The following is an 18,955-nucleotide window of genomic DNA, read 5'->3' as shown; positions in this document are numbered from 1 at the left end:
CCTCCTTTACTGTATTTTGGAGCTGCACTTTAAGTACCTTTTCAAAGATTCCTGTATTGTGGATGCAAAAGGGAAGGGGAATATTATTTCCAAACCACTGAGAGAAGATTTGGGTTTGTTGGTCAGTGTCTAATAGTCCTTACTACTGATAAGAAGGTATTTCAAAGCAAAGACTTCACTTTTTGCTGCTTGTTATCTAATTTACAGGGATTTAATTTCATGTAATGTATATTTATACATCTGTAATTAATTGCACATTAGGTAAGAAAGAGGATTAGCTTTGGAGTAACACCCACTGGTACTATACAATCAGCTAACCCTGCCTCTGCATTACACATCTGTCTGGTACTCCTGCACAGCCTTAGTTTGTGTTTGTTTAGACTGTGGGAGGTGTTTGTGTTGAAGATGCAGCTATGAACCTGCTGCTTGGAGAAGGAAGCTGATGCTGCTCTGGAACGGTTTGCTGAATGTACTTCAACAAGGGGCTCCAACGCGCGCATTGCATCTCTCCATTGTGGTCAGTAAGCCCAACGTGTGGTCTGAACTGTACTGTATGTAGCAGGAATGTATTAATTTTGTGCTTCCTTGTTTAGAAACATCAGCTCTTCAAGAGCAGGATTGACTCTCCTTTGTTCAGAAGGCCATTTATGCGCTCTAAGTATTCAAAATCAAAACCAGTCCAAGACTAACCAGATGGTTGTGTCCAATGTTATTGGAACAGGTTTTAAATTCACAGCCTCAGCTGTGTTTTCAGAAAACTGAGGGTGTGGAGGTCCTAAGTCTTCAGTTCTTGGTGTTGCCAAGTTAGTGGCCTGATCCTGAGCAGTACTGAACTACCTCTTGCTTGCCTTGAACCTGGGGGCTAGAAGCAGAGGGGGTCTTGAACGATCAGCACTTCCCAGGATCAAGTCTTAATTTTCCACTCTGCTTGTTCATTCTTCATGTGCAGTTGATGAAGGCCCTTTGGTTTGGCCAGCAGACCTGCTCCTGCACTGAAACACATGCTTTGGGTTTTCATTTTGGTCCCCATTTCCCTGTGCAATCTCTGTACACAAGGTATATGCTGTATAAGTGGCCTTCTTGAACAAATCTCTGCAAACTGATTTCATCCCGGCGAAGGAGTGTGTCAGCAACACTGTACATTAATTTCAGGTTTCATTTTCTTATTTTATTTTGTAAATATATCTGATATTTGGAGCTTGAGTATACAAAATGTAAATATAGTTCATGTATTTGTACTAATTCTGATCCATTTGCTGTATAGCCTTAGGTGTGCAATGCAGATATCTAACTGTGTATGGTAACCTTGCACCACTGAACTGTTAGTGACCGAGGTGAAACAATAAAGGTACAACCAGTGCATTAGCAGACAGGATGCCTGCTCCTTCCCTTGGGTTTTCAGTACCTGCTTTGATTACTTGGTTTCAGTATGTGTCCCTAACAAGCTTATGCTTTTGTGAAAGGAAATTTGTCTTGGCTGTTCTTGAGGAATATGAGCCCAGAACTGTTCAATATATTCGGCAGCAGCCTGGATGAAGACAGAGGGCACTGTCACCAAGTTCGCTGATGACACGGAACTGGGAGGAGTGGCTGACGCAGCACACTGCTGCTGTTCAGCCAGACCTGGGCAGGCTGGAGAATTGGGTGGGGAGAAATGGAATGAAATCCAGCAAGGGCAGGGTCTTGCATGTGAGAAAGAGCAAACCCACAAACCAGTACAGGCTGGGGCCTGACCTGTTGGAGAGCAGCATAAGGGAAAAGAACCTAGAGGTCCTGGTGGACAACAGGATGACCAAGAGCCAGCAGTATGCCCCTGGGGCCAAGAAGATTGATGGCACCCTGTGGTGGATTAGGAGGACTGTGATTAGTAGGTCAAGAAAGGCTCTCCTCCCCCTCTGCGCTGCCCTGGGGGAAGCCACATCTGGAATATTGTGTCTGGCTCTGGCAGGGGCATTTGACTTGAGGCTGGAGGTCCCTTCCAAGCCCTAACATTCTGTGATCCTGTGGAGCAGCCTCTTTGGCTGTGCATTAGCAGGTTTTGAAGCATGCTCTATTGCACTCCAAACTAATTACACTGGTTGCCAAGTGAAACCACAAGCATTGAGCAGAATAGCTGCCAGCAAGGCAAAAGCCTCAGCTTGTCATCACCACTCTCTCCAATAGAAAGCAGTTTTTCAGTCCTGCTCAAAGCTGCCATGCTTTTGCTTTTTTTAAGCTCAGCTTGGCACTGGAAGTTCTGCTCCTCAAGCTGTACAAGAGGCAAACCCCTTCCTTCCCCTGGTTTTCCACATCTACTTCACAACCCTGTGTTAGGGATAACTAATGCCCTGCCTGACTCCCAGGCCAATGTTGAGATGGAGTCAGAGAGACCATGCTGATCATTCTTGTAGGAAGGTGGCAGTGGTCTTTGAGTGCCAGGAAAAAGCTGCTCCATCTCCCTGGGGCCCACTGAAGTAAATAAAGGCTCCTGAGCCTCAAGAAAGCAGGTAATGTACGGTGGCATAAAAAACTAAACAAAAAGCTAAGCACTGGTCTGCCCAGAAGACAGTTTCTGTTTGTTGTCTACATTAATCAGTAGAGGAATTCTCAAAGAGATCTCATCCCTGGGAGTAGAACAGTTTGGGAAAGGGAGGATTTAAGGGCCATCATGTGCAAATTAGTATAGGCCAGAGATAGAGATTTGTGCCATTTCTGTTTTCTTCTGCACTGCAGCACTTGATTTTATTTGATCAATATGGGATAGTTACAGCCTAAAAAGGGCCTTTTTTTCCCTATGCACTACTGCTTGATAGCTCAAAGAGCAAGAATAGAAGGGAGCACATATAAGGAGTCCAGAGCATTACTCTTACTCCACTGTGTCATGTTTAGCTGAGTGATTAGCCTAGGAAGTGCACTCTCCTTTCATGAGAAGGGTTTGAAACAAGGAGCAAGGCTACCCCCAGAAGTTCTCAAGGGCAATCAAAAACTTTGGTACCTTCTTTATTTTGGGGTAGTATTTAAGGTATGAACCTTACTAAAATGAGAACCTGATGATTCTAAACTCAGCTTTTGGGAATTGCCCCAGGCTGTATCCTTCAAGAAAAAACAAAGCCTTGAAGAAAGAGGTCTCATGAATCAAGGGCTGAGCAAAAACCAGTGTTCAAGTCTTCCCTCTCTCCCTGTGTACTATAGCCTGTCCTTGGCAGGCACGTTCTTGCTTGACAGTCTGCCCATGCAGCCTTCTCATTTCACTTGGCCAAGACCTTAAGTCTTTAGACTGGCTTTTGGTGACCCAGCAGAGGGCAATGGTGACATTTCTGACCATCATGTTACTAGAGTAAAATCAGAAATGGAATGAGAGATTGCAGACCAGCAGTGTCACTGGTGAAAGATGACACAAAACATGTTTTAATAGTCAAAAGTCACAGCTATGGCTCTTAAAACCAAAATACTTGAAATATCCAAGCAAAAATAGAAGCAAGGAGGAAGAGTCAAACAATTATTGAAGAAATTCAGTGGCAGCATGGAGGGAGTTGCACATGCTGAGGTATTATGATTAAATAAATAGTTTACAGCAGAACATTCTCTCTAAAGTATTTTCTTTTTAACAAGAGACCTTTTGTAAGCAATGAAGGCATTTTGGCTGTAAGCTTTACTGGATTCTAACAGACCTTTCATTTTTATACCAGAACAATCCACCCAACCATGTTCACCTGAACACCTAAGGACCATTACTGTTGCTAACCTGTAAGAAGCCTCTCCCACAGGGGAGCTTTGGTCCTCTAGGATAGTAGGAGAAAATGGCCAGAATCATGCCATGTTGGAATCTTCACTTTCAGGCACAGCTGCTCCTTGTTCCTCAGAAGTTCTCCTTCCTTTACCTGCACTGGACTTCTTTTTCTTCTTTTCCTTTTGCTCCATGGTACTTGCTGCAAGCTCGTCACTCTTCTGGGTGATATACTTTAGCTGAGAACAATAAACTAATCAGAAACATCATTTACTTGCAAGACTGACAATGCTGTAATGCATCTGTTTGTGCTCTTTTGTACTTGGAACCTCAGCAGCCCTGTTGCAACGTGAACATTGCTGCTGGAGCTGCAATCTGATCTGTGTTCCCACAGTGAGGCAGAGTGGAACAAAACAAGAAAAAACCCATTAAAAATCATTGCCTTGTGCCCATCCATCAAGCCAGGGAAATTGCTTAACCACAGTTGCTTCAGCATCTGTAGCCACTATTCAAATGTTCTTAGGAATGAACCAATCGGTCCAAGAGTGTTGCAAGACAAAATGCAGTGAAGCTCACCAAAGAGTTGCTCCGTCTAGCCAAAAGCTTCACGTCCTCTGTAGTGACTGTGCTCCGCTTTGCATGCCTGAACAACAGCAGAAAAAGACCCCTCAAGGGGTTTGCCAGCACTGGTTTAAGAGGCCATACAGTTCAGAACACTGTAACTAAAGGTGCTTTACAGTGACACAGTGAACCAAATTATAATATACAAAAACTTACTTTACACATTCATTTGTGTAAATTCCCACACCTCCTGTTTAAAAACAGTTAGAATTTAGCAACTATACTTGAAGTGCCTCTGCTCCATTCCCTCTTCCTTGCCAGCAGGTCACTGTATTAAATTTTGACTACTTAAAATATTCCCTTACCCCCTGGGAGCAAGCAGATGAAGCACAGGCATGCTCCTAAGCATCTGTCACTCCCAAACCATCCACTGCTGCTGTGCATCAATGTATTCGGTAATGACACACAGTCATTAATCTAAGCAATCGCTTGTACCACCTAAATGAACTTCCGAGATCAGGAAGCTCAGGTGAATATCTATTTCCTAACTTCACAGTTATTATTTGATCAGCCAATAAAACTCTTTTAAATCTCGAGTTACAAGATTTATTTCAAAGATTATCTACTTATTGGAGCTGGTTAAAAAACCCCACAACCTGAAGCCTTTGTAACAATTGAGTGTTCTGGTACCTACCTTGCAAACATTTCGAGGTCTTTTGCAAAGGTCTCTGGAGAAAACACAAAGATGACACACATTTAAAAACGCTAACTTTGGTTAGGAAGAAATACATACCAGTTCTAGCTGGTACAAGGTGTAACTGCAAGTCATCCACCACAGTTACAAGTGACTGGAACTAACTCGTTATTAGGCGCCACTCTACTGCACCACAGAGTGGTGGCCCACGCAGTATTTCCACATGATTTAAATGCTTTTTCCAAGTCTGAAAAACGGAATCACTATTTCTTGTAAAGATGTAAGCAAGACACAACGCACTACTGACACCTAGCTCCAGTGCTGTTTTTTTAAAGCAATTGCTCCTAAGCAATCGGATGAGATGCAAACTTGTGTACCACACTGCCTGAAGGTGATCTCCGAAATGGCTGCGATGGTTTGCTTGCTGAACTGCATGCCTTTGTCTTCTGCCACATCCTGACACAGGCAGCCAACCGTGTAGTGCACCGCAGCCTTCAGCCTCTGGAAGGATCCAAGGCAGTGCCAGGTCAGTTCTCTGCACACTGACATCGATCACTCGTAAGTCATCAACAGTTTAAAGGAACGCAACGCCCCCCTTGCAGCACCGCGCCTTTACCGCTCCGAGCCCCACGCCCCCGGCCCCGGCTCCATCTTGTCCCGGACGGGTCTTTCCCCCGGAGGCGCTGAGGGCCAGCCTCGACACGGTAGGAGCGGGGCCGGGGCTGTGGGCCTGGGCATGAGGTGAGGGAACCAACCCCGCCGTACCTGTGTGAGCAGGAGCCGCTCCTCGTCGTCCGCCGCTCCCATGGCGAGCCCCGCCGCGGCCCGGCCCTCAGGGAGGTTTCCCGCCCAGCGCACGGGGCGGGGCTGCGCCGCCGCCATGTCGGAGCCCCAGCCCCGCCCGGCCTGAGGAAAGCGCCGCGGCCGGGCCCCGCGGCTGCCGCCTGCTGCCACACATGGGCTGTTTGAAGATCCTCCTCTACCGGCGAGGAAAACACAGGTCCCGCACGGGGAGGGTCTGCAGACCTCCTTGGGCGGTACCCTGTGAGGCAGCTACCTTGGGCACAGTCCGGGTGTAGGCGTAGAATCACAACGGTTGAAAAAGACCAACCGTCAACCCCCCAGCACCACGGCCACTAACCCATGTCCTGAAGCGCCCTCTCCATACGTGCTGTGAACGCCTTCAGGCATGGTGACTCCACTGCCCCCCTCGGCAGCCTGTTCCAATGCCTGTTTTTCCTAATATCCAATCTAAATGTCCCCCAGCAACTACTACATTGGTAACTACACAGAAATGGAGCAAAAAAAGTAATTTCAAAATCAGTGCACAGCACAAAATTTAACCCTTGAGAGGTTCCGAGAAAAGAAAGAGGGTGGGGCAGGCAGATGAGATTTCAGAAGTCCTGAAGGTGAACAGCAGCGAGATTGCATTAAGAGGATCTCAAAGAGGGGCAATTTTGTGTGCTATTGCAGGTACTTTTTATTGCCCCCATGCGAAGAGGGGATTTGGGGAGGAGAATGCAAACACACAGCTAAACCAACAGTTTACATCAGAGCTTAAAACTGGGAACAATGGCTGGAGGCAGAAGGGCTAAAAAATGGCAACTAAAAGAAAGCCTTTACCTCCCTTGAATCTCATGCAGCGACTGCTGTCTGCCACTCTCCAGCAGTTACTGAAATGCAGTCATCTCTATCTTGCTTCCTATGAGTTTATGCACTATAACACAATAAAAATATTATCATCATAAAATGATAAATACTGCACAGACATTTTTGCCAGTTTTGGACAGCAGCAGTGGGAAGAAAACACCTCAATACAGTTATAAGTAAATTTATTTACCTTTCTTACATGATATATATATATATATGTGCTGATGTAAGAAATATACCCACAAGTTATTACAAAAGTGTCCAAACACAAGTTCTAGCACAGTACAGTAAAAAGTGATGTTTTAGGAGGAAAATCTAAGATCTAGAGTGTCTTAGCTTCAAGAAGAACCATTTCAATTAGACATTGTAGGCAGAGGAGGACACACTTCCCCCATGGCCTGTCCAGTTGGTATGGATAAATACACCTGGCTTCGACAGCAGTTCGTACGTGTGTGCACCAAAGTAATCACGCTGAGCCTAGAGCAGGAACAGACAGGACAGACATGTCAGTCACAGCCAGATGGGTACTAGATGTTGCATCTACTGATACTTAACTACGGAAATACTAGAATCACAAAAATCACAGAATGTTACAAGTTGGAAAGGACCTCCAAAGATCATCGAGTCCAACTCCCCTGCCAAAGCAGGATCACCTAGGGCAGGTCTAGTCATGATGTCTGTGGTGACAGGTTGGACTCGATGATCTTTGAGGTCTCTTCCAACCTTGGTGATACTGTGTGATACATAGGAACACAGCCATGCAGGTTTGGAAAGTCTCCAGAGAAGGAGACTCCACAACCTTCCTGGGCAGCATGCTCCAGGGCTCTGTGTCACCTTCACCATAAGCAAGTATCTCCTTGCTGCACTCTCTCAGGCACCTACCTGAATCAGGTTAGCTGGCAATATTTCATGCCTGTACCCATCATAAAAAGAAAGTGCTGTAGTGAAGCAGGGCATAGGGATGCCAATCTGTACTCCAGTACTGATCACACGTCGCCATGAGTCCTGAGAGAGGGGAAAAGGAGCAGAGGAGAAGAAACAAATCAGTGCTTGCTCAAAAGGTATGCGCAGACATGTGAACTACTGCAGTACAAGAGCATGTGCTGTTTCACCTCATACAAAATCCACTGACCAAACCTGAGCAAAAGCAGCAGGAGACTCCTGATTTTACATGAACAAAATAATGGCAAGGAAGACAGAGTTAACAAACAGGACAGTAAGTGCAGACATATACTTCACAAGCAATCAAACCACAGCCTCGAGCAAGGATGCTGTTCTGTCACAGCAACGTAATCAGTGCATCCCCAAAGCATGAACACGGTGGGGAACATCCGGAGCAAACACTGAGGCACTTTCAAGACTTCTAATCAAGCACAGCACAAAGCCCACCCAAGGGCGTAAGAGGTCAGCACCATACTTCAAACAGACACGTGGATAATCCTCACCTCAACTGTACATCTGAATTAGTAACCTGCATGGAATGGCTTCAGTTAAAAGAATTATTAATAACAGATGACTTCTTTGTTGGTCAGATCATCTGGTTTTAGTTCTGCCTGTCAGCTTCATCCAAATCAGGCCACTGTTTGGACAGACCCAGGTCTAAAGAAGGGCAGGTCAGGGACACTGTCATTTTGGTGCTGCTGCAAACAATGGCAATAGCACAGAGCTGTGTATTCTGCACAGCTGAAACTGCAGTGCACAGTAGGCACAAGACACAGGGCAGCGTTGGGAGTGTTCACACAGGCTAGACATTTTTTCCTGACATTGTGGTGGTTCTGAACTGCTAGATTTGTGCCTAGGGCTCTTCTGTAATAGTAAAATGGAAACCTTAATTTTCTAATAGTAGTTTGGCTAGACAATGAATTCCTACACCCATACATTATGTGTCTCCAGACACACATGCACTGTCCCTAAGAGCTTAAGGATTGTTTACAGATCTTTGGGATTAAGGATGCTGTATAAATAGGTTTCAAGGATGTTCTCTACCTTTTTATTTTTCAGTCTAAATACACTTGTGAAGGCAACAACTGGGAAAGAAGCTGAAAAAGTCCAGACTGTAAACTACTGCTTTTATGCTCTTCCTTCCTTAGAAACTCACCTGACAGTCTTCAATGGCTGACTTAAAGAAATCATCCAACAGCAAGTTCTGGAGCTCAGGGTTTCGATCAAAAGCATCTTTGATTTTCCCCAGGAACACACTAGACAGAACACATGTCAACCAGGAATGAAATGTCACAGCTTTCAAAGGCCCAGACTCCAAAATTTACAATGCCAAAATCTGACTCAGCCAAACTCAGATTCCAAACTCTGAGAAAGATGCAAACAAAACAATGACAACCTGGAGCAGCTACACTACCAGAAAACTGGCTTCATCTGGTAACCTGTGGTGCCTCTTAGTATCTCATCAGCAGATCAGCTCCATGAATTTTCCAAGAATCTCTGGACTTGTCAGTCTAGCACAGCATAAACCAAATTGTCTGCTCCTCTCCCCTCAGCATCTAAATTACCTCTTCATCTTAATTACCTTCTGATGATGCAGCCTCCCCTCCACATCAGTGCAATGCCACCATAATTCAGTGTCCAGCCAAATTCTTTGGCAGCTTGTCTCAGCAGCATGAAGCCTTGAGCATATGAGATGATCTTGGAAGCATACAGGGCCTAACAAAAAATTAAAATAATAAATTCACATTCCAGATGAAGTCCCACAAAGCTGAAGGACAAACTTCACAATCTACATGCCCTCTTTAGTCCACATCTCACCAGGACCAAGTACAGCAGCCACATTCCAGCTATTTGAGAAGCAAAATATCCTAGTTGGTCTCAAGAGAGAGAGATCAAGAGCTATTATCCCCATTACAAAGACAGGAGTATCAACAGGTGAAAAACGAAGCTCCTGTGCATGAATTATGATCTCTGCACCCCAGTTAATTGTCACTGATCACTGTGGCTTAGACCTGAATTCCTTCAGCATCACTCTTTGGTCAGGTAAGGAATTGGTCACACTGTGCTTTGTGGACACCACTATACAATGATAGCTGAAAGCAGGAACCAGTTGTCAGGAAGTGTAAACCCAGGAGCTCCTCACCACAGTTTACAGCATCCAGAACCTGCCTTGATAGGCAGCTTTCATACAGCCCTCTGGCACGCACAATGACTCACCTTGCGGATGTCCTCCAGGAAGGCCTTCTTGTTCCCACTGAACTGAGTCATTTTGGGCCCATCCAGCAGCTTACTGGCCTGTACTCTCTCATCCTTGAGGGAAGACAGGCAGCGTGCAAACACAGCTTCACCTAAAAGTATGGTAGGAAAGGGCAGATCATTAGAAGTTCATCTGACAGTTGGGTCTGAGATGCTTGTGCCAATGAGCCACCAACGTGCAAGGGTCACTTGGGAGGAGAGGTGTACACATTAATTACATCAGAAACAGCACCGAGGGACCCAACTCAGCACTGGCCAAATATTGGCTGGTCCAGCTTTCAAATGATTAAGAAAGAAAAAGGCACAAGTCATCCGCATGAGAATTTATCTTCAGAAACCTCCACCAGCTCTTAAAGATTGACTTTAAAATGTTTTTCTGTCTACAAAAGACAGAAAGTGTTGCACTGCAGTCTAGGGACAGGCAGGGCTGAAGACATGACTGATAATTCTGTTATGCTCTGAAGAAAAAAAGCTGTTGCATAAATGCCAACTCACGTTAACTAGGTGTGCTTTCAAATACATGCACGTAAAATAGGAGCAGTTAGAATCGAGAGTCAATCAGCAAGTTAGAGGAAATAAGTTATACAAACCTGCTGAGCCCCTAGCACTGGTATTCAGAAACCCAAAAGAAAGTTTTATAACATCACTAAGCAGGTTACCAAAAGCCATTCAGCAGGGATAAGGAGTTAGCCAAGCTCCTAAAAAGAAAGCCTGGATGCCAATCTCTTGATCTGACTCAGTTAATTCCTAATTATGCTGGTTTAAGTGGTGCTTATTTGCAACTGAAGACAGTATGCTTAAATGGCAGGGGGGGAAGTTTATTTTTCAGGGTCTGATAGAAAAAGGGCAATTGAGTTCATCATAGTCTTCACACTGCTCCTCTTCCACCTTTTAAGTGAGTCACGAGTTAGCAAATAATAGTAACAAAGAAAAAAAAATCAAACCCCCAACCCAACCAAAAAAAAAAACCCCAGAAGAATGAGCAATGTTTTCACAGGAGGGTAGATCCTCCCTGCAGCAGGATTAACAGAGTGTATCAAAATCAGAACTGGCTCCTTTCCATTTCTGTACAAACTTCCTTCTGCCCTGGGGAGAAGTGGTGTAGGGGAAAACCAGGAAAAGGCAGGAGCAGCATGACTCTGCTTTTGCAAGTCTGCAAGTCATGCCCATGCAGTAAAACCACATGCACAGCTACTGCCCTGAGAGCGTTTGCACAAGGGCTATTGCACAGTTCCCTATCAACTCGTCCTTACCTAACAATGCTCCCTGGCACTGCTCAGGACTAATCGGGCAGTGTCTCCTCCACCCTTGGAGAATATTAACAGCACAAGAGAGAAACACTGTTTCAAGCCTAGAACTGAAAGACTATAGCTGCAGTAGAACACTAAAATCATTGACAAAACATGTTTTGTAAAAATCTCATTGGAATGCAGCCCAGTGTCTCCAGCAGCTAGAACTGCACTCTCCTCCAGTGATAGTTTTTCTTATCTTCTAATACAACAGGGCTTGACCAGCCAAGGCAAAGGAGAAAGGACTAGACAAAGTACGAAGACTAAAGTAAATCTGAGAGCAAAGAATCTGTTGAGTCATCTTATTTACTCAATGGGAAAGTCTACACTGGACCTATGGTGAGAGAGCAGTCTCAGAACACTGCAGGTGTGTTACAGCCCTTGTGTCCCCAGTCCATTCAGAGGCCAGGTTAATGTAAGGTAGGTAACAAGACTGTTAAATGAGTAGGTAAATTAGGGATAAATTAGGGACATAATTCAAAGCAATTACTAAATACATTCCCATCATCTTAGTTTGGCTTTGGAGCAGCAGCTTTCTTAGTCACAAAACACAAACCAGCAGCAGCCCAGAGTGTATAAAGAAACATCAAAATCAGCTGTTGTGGTGGAAAAACAGCAGCCACCACCACAGGGCAGCAGCCTGCCACTGCCCTCAAAACCATGTCTGAGCTCCTTAACCTGGAACAGTCTCCTTAGTTACTCTGACGCTGGGTTAGCTGAGTTATGCTGGAAACAGAAACAGAAGTCTTGGGTAGGGATCTGAAAAATAACTCTCTGGCCTTCAGAAGGATAAGTACTTATCAAGCAGTCATCAAGCAGTGAGGTTTTGAGGGTGTCCTGCCCCATCTTTATTTTCTTTCTTAAATGTTTTTTAAGGCTGTGTTGGGACTTGGAGTAGCAGATAAGGTGGATGATTACTGAAAGGAACGGTGCATCAGCCCAGGGTGACACCTCTAGCACTGCATTTAACATTCCTCTCTCACCAAATCCAGCACTGTCACCAGCACTGTGAGGATACCCCAGACAAAGGCATGGTAACAGGACTAACCACATTGAGAAACAAGGTGAAAACAAGCTCTCAAGGACAGAAAGACTGCATCAGTTGCAACTAGAAGAGGCTCTTTGGTGAGCCAAGCCCCAGTGTGGGCTCATTTCTGAGATTATCTATTAGCATCTCATCACCACATTGTGACACACACAGGTAGGAAAGAGAAAGCCAGATCAAAGAATCAGTTACCTATGAGTGTGACAGGGACTCCATATTCCAGGGCAGAAATGGCTGTCCACTTTCCTGTGCCTTTTTGTCCTGCACTGTCCTTAATCTTTGGGAGGAGGTACTTGCCATCAGTGTCTTTGAACTTGAGAATATTTGCTGTGATTTCAATCAGGAAAGAGTCCAGCTCAGTCTTATTCCATTCCTGAAACACCTGCAAGAAGACAAAAAGTGTATACACACCTATGTATTATTACAGACACCCTGATTTCCTACCTATGCACTATACATACACACATACTGATTGACTGATACGTGTATACACACAGAAGGGGGTCATGCTGTCTCAGTTACTGGTACACTGCCACATCTACCAATGATTTCAGCACCACTGTGCTGGAGCCCTGCACTGGAAGGAGCACACCCTAGACTGGGAGCTGCACAGCACCCAACTGGGAAACTTTTTCCAGACAAGGTAGTTCACATCTCTGCCCAAGAAGGTGTTTCCTGGGAGAAATAAGCTGTAGAATGGGAGAGTTTGGACAGCTTCTACATTCAGGTGCATGTGAGTGATGCTCCCTACCTCATTGGAAATGCAGGAATATTGGGCACTGCCCTTGGCTCAAGAAAGCAAGACATAAAACTAGAGATCACCTTTGACATCTCATCATGCTGCATGCCCAGCACATCTTTCATCAGGTGATAGGCCTCACAGATCAACTGCATGTCTCCATATTCAATCCCATTGTGCACCATCTTCACAAAGTGTCCAGCACCCTCATCTCCGACCTGTCAGGGAACGTCAAAAAATGCCATCAGCCACAGTGCTGTCACCATTTCCCATGTTGAATTACCTCCCTGTGGCTTCCTTCTGCTTGAGGGAAGAAAGGAAGCCCAGTGCTAACTGAAAACACTGTGGGTCACAGATCCAGTTAGTACCCCCAGCACACAACCAAGCCATATAATTTTGTCTTCTCATTCTATGAGGTAAGTTACCAGAGATGGCAGATTTGAGTTGAAAGCATTCAGCCAGAAAAATCAACCCACCAACACCACTGGTTTTATTAAGGACAGGCAGGCATGAGCTTCAGCAACCAAACTACCTAAGCATGAATTTAACCACATGTAAAGCTCAGTATCAAATAAATATTTACCCAGTCACAACAAGGTTCCCCACATCCCACTTTAGCAGCAATGCTTTGAAATATGGTCTTGATGTGGGGCCTGTGGGAAGAAATAATATGCCTCAGCAGATTGGCAGAAGACACAAACACTACAAATAAAGAATAAAAATCCATTGGTACGATGCATCCTTCTCTAACCTACCAAAAGGCAGCCTGGGGTGAGGGCATGCTGCAGACTGACAGCCCCACCACACAGCAATGACAAACAAAAGGGATGTTTCTCCCAGAACTAGAAATGAGGACAGAACATGTCACACAACACTGTGCAGACAAGCTTAATGTACCTAAAGGAGCCCAAATGTTATCTTCTCAACTTTAGAAATGGGAAAATAGAGGCAGGTTAGGACAGAAGCTCACACTCAGAGAGGATCAGTGGCAGAGTTGAAACAAAATGTCATTCTGTTTTATAGCCACAAGAAGAATCCAGCATGATCTGGAGGAAAGGGAAGGAGGGAAGAAACTCCATGAATGCAAGTCAGGATATAATTATCTGCATTATTGTGGTAATTAGGAGCTTTTGCCATTGCCAGACTCCCCAAGTGTAGTAAATTTCTTTGCCAACAGGATAGCCTTACAGACTGCCAAGTTTGCAGCAACTTAAAGCAACCACTGGGAAAGGAGCAGGGGTGCCCCATGGGCTAGAAATGCTGTGAAAGAGGGTGGAGGCCAAAGTTCAGGTAAAGTATGGCACATAGAAGCTGTCTTTACTGAGCTGTGTATAGCAAAAACATGATCAGACAGCAGATTACTGCTGTACTGTTTCTGGCTTTGTGCCACCAAATCTGAACAGGCTGATATTGGTATGAAATGCTAACACAAAGGGACTTGAAAGAGCCTAAAGCTCAGGTAAAGCCCAGACACACTTTTTCTTTTTGCATTTACAGACAGAATGGGCAACTAGGGATAAAGTCAAATATGGGCAGTGATGTACAGTCCCTTACACTAACAGCACTACAAAACAGCAGGACAGCACTGGCAGAAACCTGCAAAAAATATTCAGTACAAATAATTACTGAAATAATTTGTACTGTATTCAGTACAAATAAGAACTGAAATTTCCATTTGTAATCTGTGTCCTTGCAGGGATGTTTGCTGCTTCCTGTGCCATGGTTAACAGCTGTGTATGAACCCTAAAGAAAAGTCATAATCAAGAAATAGTATTTGTTCAAAATGAAAGCAAAAGCCCTTTCTCTCCTTCAGATTTCTCCCTTCAGATCTCTGTAGGTACAACTTTTGGCAGTGAAATTTCCTGAAGAAAAACCTGCCTTTGTTTTGCCTGCCATAGAAACTCTGCACTGTCTCAGGACCTCAGCTAGGTTGAGAAATCTTGAGCCTTGAGGAAGTGAGATGGCAACATATCTTGTTCTCTCCACACCCACACCCTCCCTCCTTCCCCCTCTCAGCTGTCAATGTGAATAGAAGATTGTTGCAGAGCATTCTGAAAAAGAATAGACTAACTCACGCTTACCAGGCTTCTTTGGCTCCTCCTGGCATGAGTGAGGGACCGTATCTGGCACCCTCCTCTCCCCCACTAACACCACTTCCGACAAACAAGATGCCCTTTTCCTGTAGTTCCTTACAACGCCTCTGGAACAAAGAGCACAGCAGCAGCATTGAATTTCTTTTAATGCCAGAGCCTTACAAACAGGGGTTAGCAATTCAGCCCCGAAATCAGATTTTCAATTGTACTTTGGACATGACTCAGAGAAACCTTCTTCATACACCAAAGTGAATGTTAGGAAACTTCCTGTTGCTTTGACATGGATCCTTGCAAAAGAGATGTGCTGAGAAAACAAAGCCTTTATAAGCACTGCATAGAAAATAGTGGCACTGAGGCTGGAAAAGGCTTGGCATTAAGTGTCAGGTGATGCATGCTGTGTGCAAAGATGTGGGGGAGGCAGATTAGGCCCAAGGTAGAGTTGCTGGGTTCATTGCAGAGTGAAGGTGCAAGCACGGACAACTATAAAGGAAACTAATTCCTTCTGAGTGGGACAGCAGAACAGACTGAGATCCCTAAGGGGAGCTGCAAGCTCTCTTGAGTATCAATTCACATCTAGTACCTGTTTTTCACACTGGCATATCCACCTCACTTACCCAAGATCAGGATGCCAAAGCAGACAGACTAATACCAGTACCCCTTCTAAGACTCAGAAGTACTAATTTGAATGTAGTATTTTCATGCAAGCATCCCAGATATGCTAACATAACTTCTACAGTTACAGCCTGAAGTAGGCTTTCTTTTTTTTCCTTTTTCCCAAACCAAACAATTACTCCACTGTTTTCACTACCAAAACAGCCAAAACAGCAGTTCTGTCTTATTTTCCTGTGGTTGTGTAGGATTGGGAGATAATGAATCCATACATGTCCTTAGGTAGTCAAGTCTCCCTGAAAACTCTTTTAAGATTGTGACAGATTTTTTTCTAAAGGCCTTCACTCTTTAGAAGTTGCCAATAAAAATATTCTTTCATAATCTGGGCAACTTTTTCAAATTTATATTGAGAGAACAGTCCTTAACTACTGCAAAAATTGCTTCTTGGTAGGCTCCATGGTTTAGTTTTGCAGAGATAATTCAGCTTAGCCTACCCTGAGCAGAGGGGAGATGTCATCTTCTTGATGGACTATTCTGATGATCAGAGGGGAAAGAATCTTGTGTATTTAATTCATCCACTCAAGGTAGAAATGAGACTTACTGTGGTATCTCTGTACTCAGAATTCCCACCATCAATTATGATGTCTCCAGTCTCCAACAACGGCACCTGCCAAAAAGAAATCAGTGTTTTGGTTTACGTCATGCACTCAAAACCTTATTAATGACAAACGATTGAGATCATCCAGAGGAAACTTCTGCAAAAACAGCAAGTCACAGGTAGAAAGAATGTTTGCCTCACCAATTTATTGATGAAATCATCCACTGCACTTCCAGCTTTCACCAGCAAGATAATGCGACGGGGCTTCTTTAACTTAGAGACCATCTCTTCCAGGCTGTGAGCACCTATCACTTTGGTTCCCTTGGCCTCATTGGCCAGAAAGTCATCCACTTTGGAAACTGTCCTGTTAAAAGCACAAACCTGGGCAGGGGGGGGCATGAAGGCATGTTAATAAAAGCTGCCAACAGGACAGTTACTTTAGCTCAAACTACAAATTACACAAGCAAGGTTCAACATGACATGCTCTGCCACTTGACCTTCCCTAAAGACACAGTGCAGCATGTCTTTACAAGTGCCTTCAGAACCTGTGCTCAATGGCCAAGCCCAAAGCAAACTTCAGGGAAAAATGGTGCATAACTAACACATCAAGTGGCTGGCTGAGTACAGGCATGCACTGCACCTCTCTGGCAACAGGCAGCCTAGGTTATAACTAAAAGGAGGAAACACCACTCATTAGAGCATCAGAAGGAAACAAGGAAAGCAAACCAACACCCTGAAAATGCTCAGCTCCCGTCCCAAGTGCTACTGAGTCAGCCTTTTTGAACAATATTTTCCTTCACTTACCACAAAGCCATGGTCATTCATATTCAAAATAAGGTTTTGCCCCATCACAGCCAGCCCAATCAAAGCAATATCAGCTCTGGAATGTGGAAGAGCAAAAATGACAGGTTAAGTTTGATTAGCAGTGAACTTGCACTAGCACCATACCCTCTGTCAGGCAGTTCTGACCCAGCCAGCTGCTAGGCTAACCCACACCTTTCAACCAAACACTGCTGCACACAGTCTGGATTGATTCTGCAGGACATTACAGCAAGACATCTTTGGGGCTCAGTCAGTCCAGGTGACAGAGTGGAGATCCAACATACAGCATGTTTCAAGTCACACAGACTTCCTCCCAACTACACAAGTAGATGGTAAGAAAAGTAACTAGGCCAAACACTGCACCAGGAGGCAAGGAGGGAAAGTGAGTGGCTCTGATCTGTCACTGATGCATCTAGCTCCATCACAGCTCCATATTTACAGATGCTGCACCACATCTGAACAGCGGCTGAGCAAAGGAAAAGAGGAAAGCAAGATTCTCTGCTCAGGGCTGCCTAATTCAGCTTGTGAGGGGGGTGCTTGCAAAGACCCAACCTGTCTACCTTTGTTCCTCGGGTCAGGAACAAATTTCCTGCTTCATAGCCATGACTCCGAAGCTGACTACTCCTGGATTTTGACAATAAATTTCTGAGCCAAGTGGCCAGGTCTCCTCGTTGGTCCCTCAGCCATCGCACAACCTCCAACGGTGATAAATCAACTCGAGGGCCTCATACATTCTCCTTCTTCCTCCCGTCACAACGCGGAATCAGACATCCAGGAAAGCGGGGACCGCACAGCATCACCCGCTTCCCCTCCACCAGCCTCGGCAGACGGCCGTGGCCGCAGGCTCCCGCCTCCTAGTCGCCCAAGGGACACGCTGCTGGCTCTCCCCAGTGCGCCTCCCCACTCCCCGCTAACGCTCATTAGGGCCCTTCCCGTGAGCAGGGGGCATCCCCAGCTCTCACATCACCACGGGCCGGTGTCGGCGCTGCCCGCCACCCCCAAAGGTTATGCCGAGGCTCCCACTCGCTGAGGGACACCGGCACTCACTCAGCCATGGCGACGGCACTGAAGGAGCTGCGGGGCTCTGAGGTCAGCTGCAGGCGGCGGCGGCGACTCTCGGGACTCGGCCTAAGACGCGCGCCCGGCCGGCCCCCAGCAGCGTAGGCGGGGCGGGAAGAGGCGGCGGGAACCCATTGGCTTTTCCGTCCAGCCCCGCCCCCCGCCCATGGGCCGATGCTTCCGGGGCCACGCCCCCTTAAAGGGTCCACGCCAGGCAAGCAGCACTTTGGGAACTGACGCCCCGCCACCGCCCGTCAGACCAGAGCGGTCCTCGCTGAGAACGATCTACAGGGATTCCCTGACACACCTTTGCCCACAGAGCTCATAATCACAGAACGTGAGGTGTTGGAAGAGACCTCGAAGGATCACTTAGTCCAACCTCCGTGCCACAGCAGGATCACCGTTAAGTCGCACAGAAACGCATCCAGGCAGGTTCTAATACACCTCAGGAAGCCACTGGCCTTCTTGGCCACAAGAGCACATTTCTGGCTCATGGTCATCTTTCTGTCCATCAGGACCCCCAGGCCCCTTTCCCTACACCGCTCTCCAGCAGGTCAAACTTCCGCAGCACACCCAGGTGGCTCACTGCGCCCTCTGCTGTCCAGCCTTGTCCGGTGCACAGGGATAGCAAATCCCTGCGCTCCTGAGGCGTTTAAAGAGCCCGCGGAGGCTGCGGTTCTGCTTAGGCCTCGCCTGTCCCTCTCAGGCCGATTTGGTGAGGGGGTTACTCAGCTCACCACGGGTATTTCGCCTTCAGGCAAAACAAAGGACTCCGTTCACTGACCACTGCCACAGGGACGGTTTGGCTCCCGACCAGGTCTTGGAGGCTGACCAGAAAGTCATGAACACAAAAAGCTTGTAATAAGTAACTATTCAAAACAGTAGGAAACCT

General features: G+C 45.9%; 1 protein-coding gene across 1 annotated transcript; it reads right to left on the bottom strand.

Annotated features, from left to right (window-relative positions):
• Positions 1-3,359: 3,359 nt before the first annotated feature.
• LOC104305853 (6-phosphogluconate dehydrogenase, decarboxylating) lies at positions 3,360-18,175 on the bottom strand. The gene is made up of 18 exons (XM_054175689.1): positions 18,052-18,175; positions 16,987-17,062; positions 16,384-16,563; positions 16,186-16,251; positions 14,964-15,082; positions 13,466-13,535; positions 12,966-13,100; positions 12,336-12,525; positions 9,771-9,901; positions 9,136-9,269; positions 8,710-8,809; positions 7,494-7,616; positions 6,972-7,088; positions 5,727-6,014; positions 5,339-5,462; positions 4,962-4,995; positions 4,283-4,349; positions 3,360-3,945 (listed from the first exon to the last, which is right to left on the bottom strand). Exons 1-18 carry the CDS (start codon positions 18,057-18,059, stop codon positions 3,790-3,792), a joined length of 2,118 nt encoding a protein of 705 aa, XP_054031664.1. The 5' UTR covers positions 18,060-18,175; the 3' UTR covers positions 3,360-3,789.
• Between the last annotated feature and the right edge of the window lie 780 nt (positions 18,176-18,955).

Source organism: Dryobates pubescens, chromosome 33 (assembly GCF_014839835.1).
Source record: "Dryobates pubescens isolate bDryPub1 chromosome 33, bDryPub1.pri, whole genome shotgun sequence".
In the NCBI taxonomy this organism is placed as follows: Eukaryota; Metazoa; Chordata; class Aves; order Piciformes; family Picidae; genus Dryobates; species Dryobates pubescens.
Note: the sequence above shows the minus strand (reverse complement) of the source record. Positions and strands in the feature narration are given on the sequence as shown.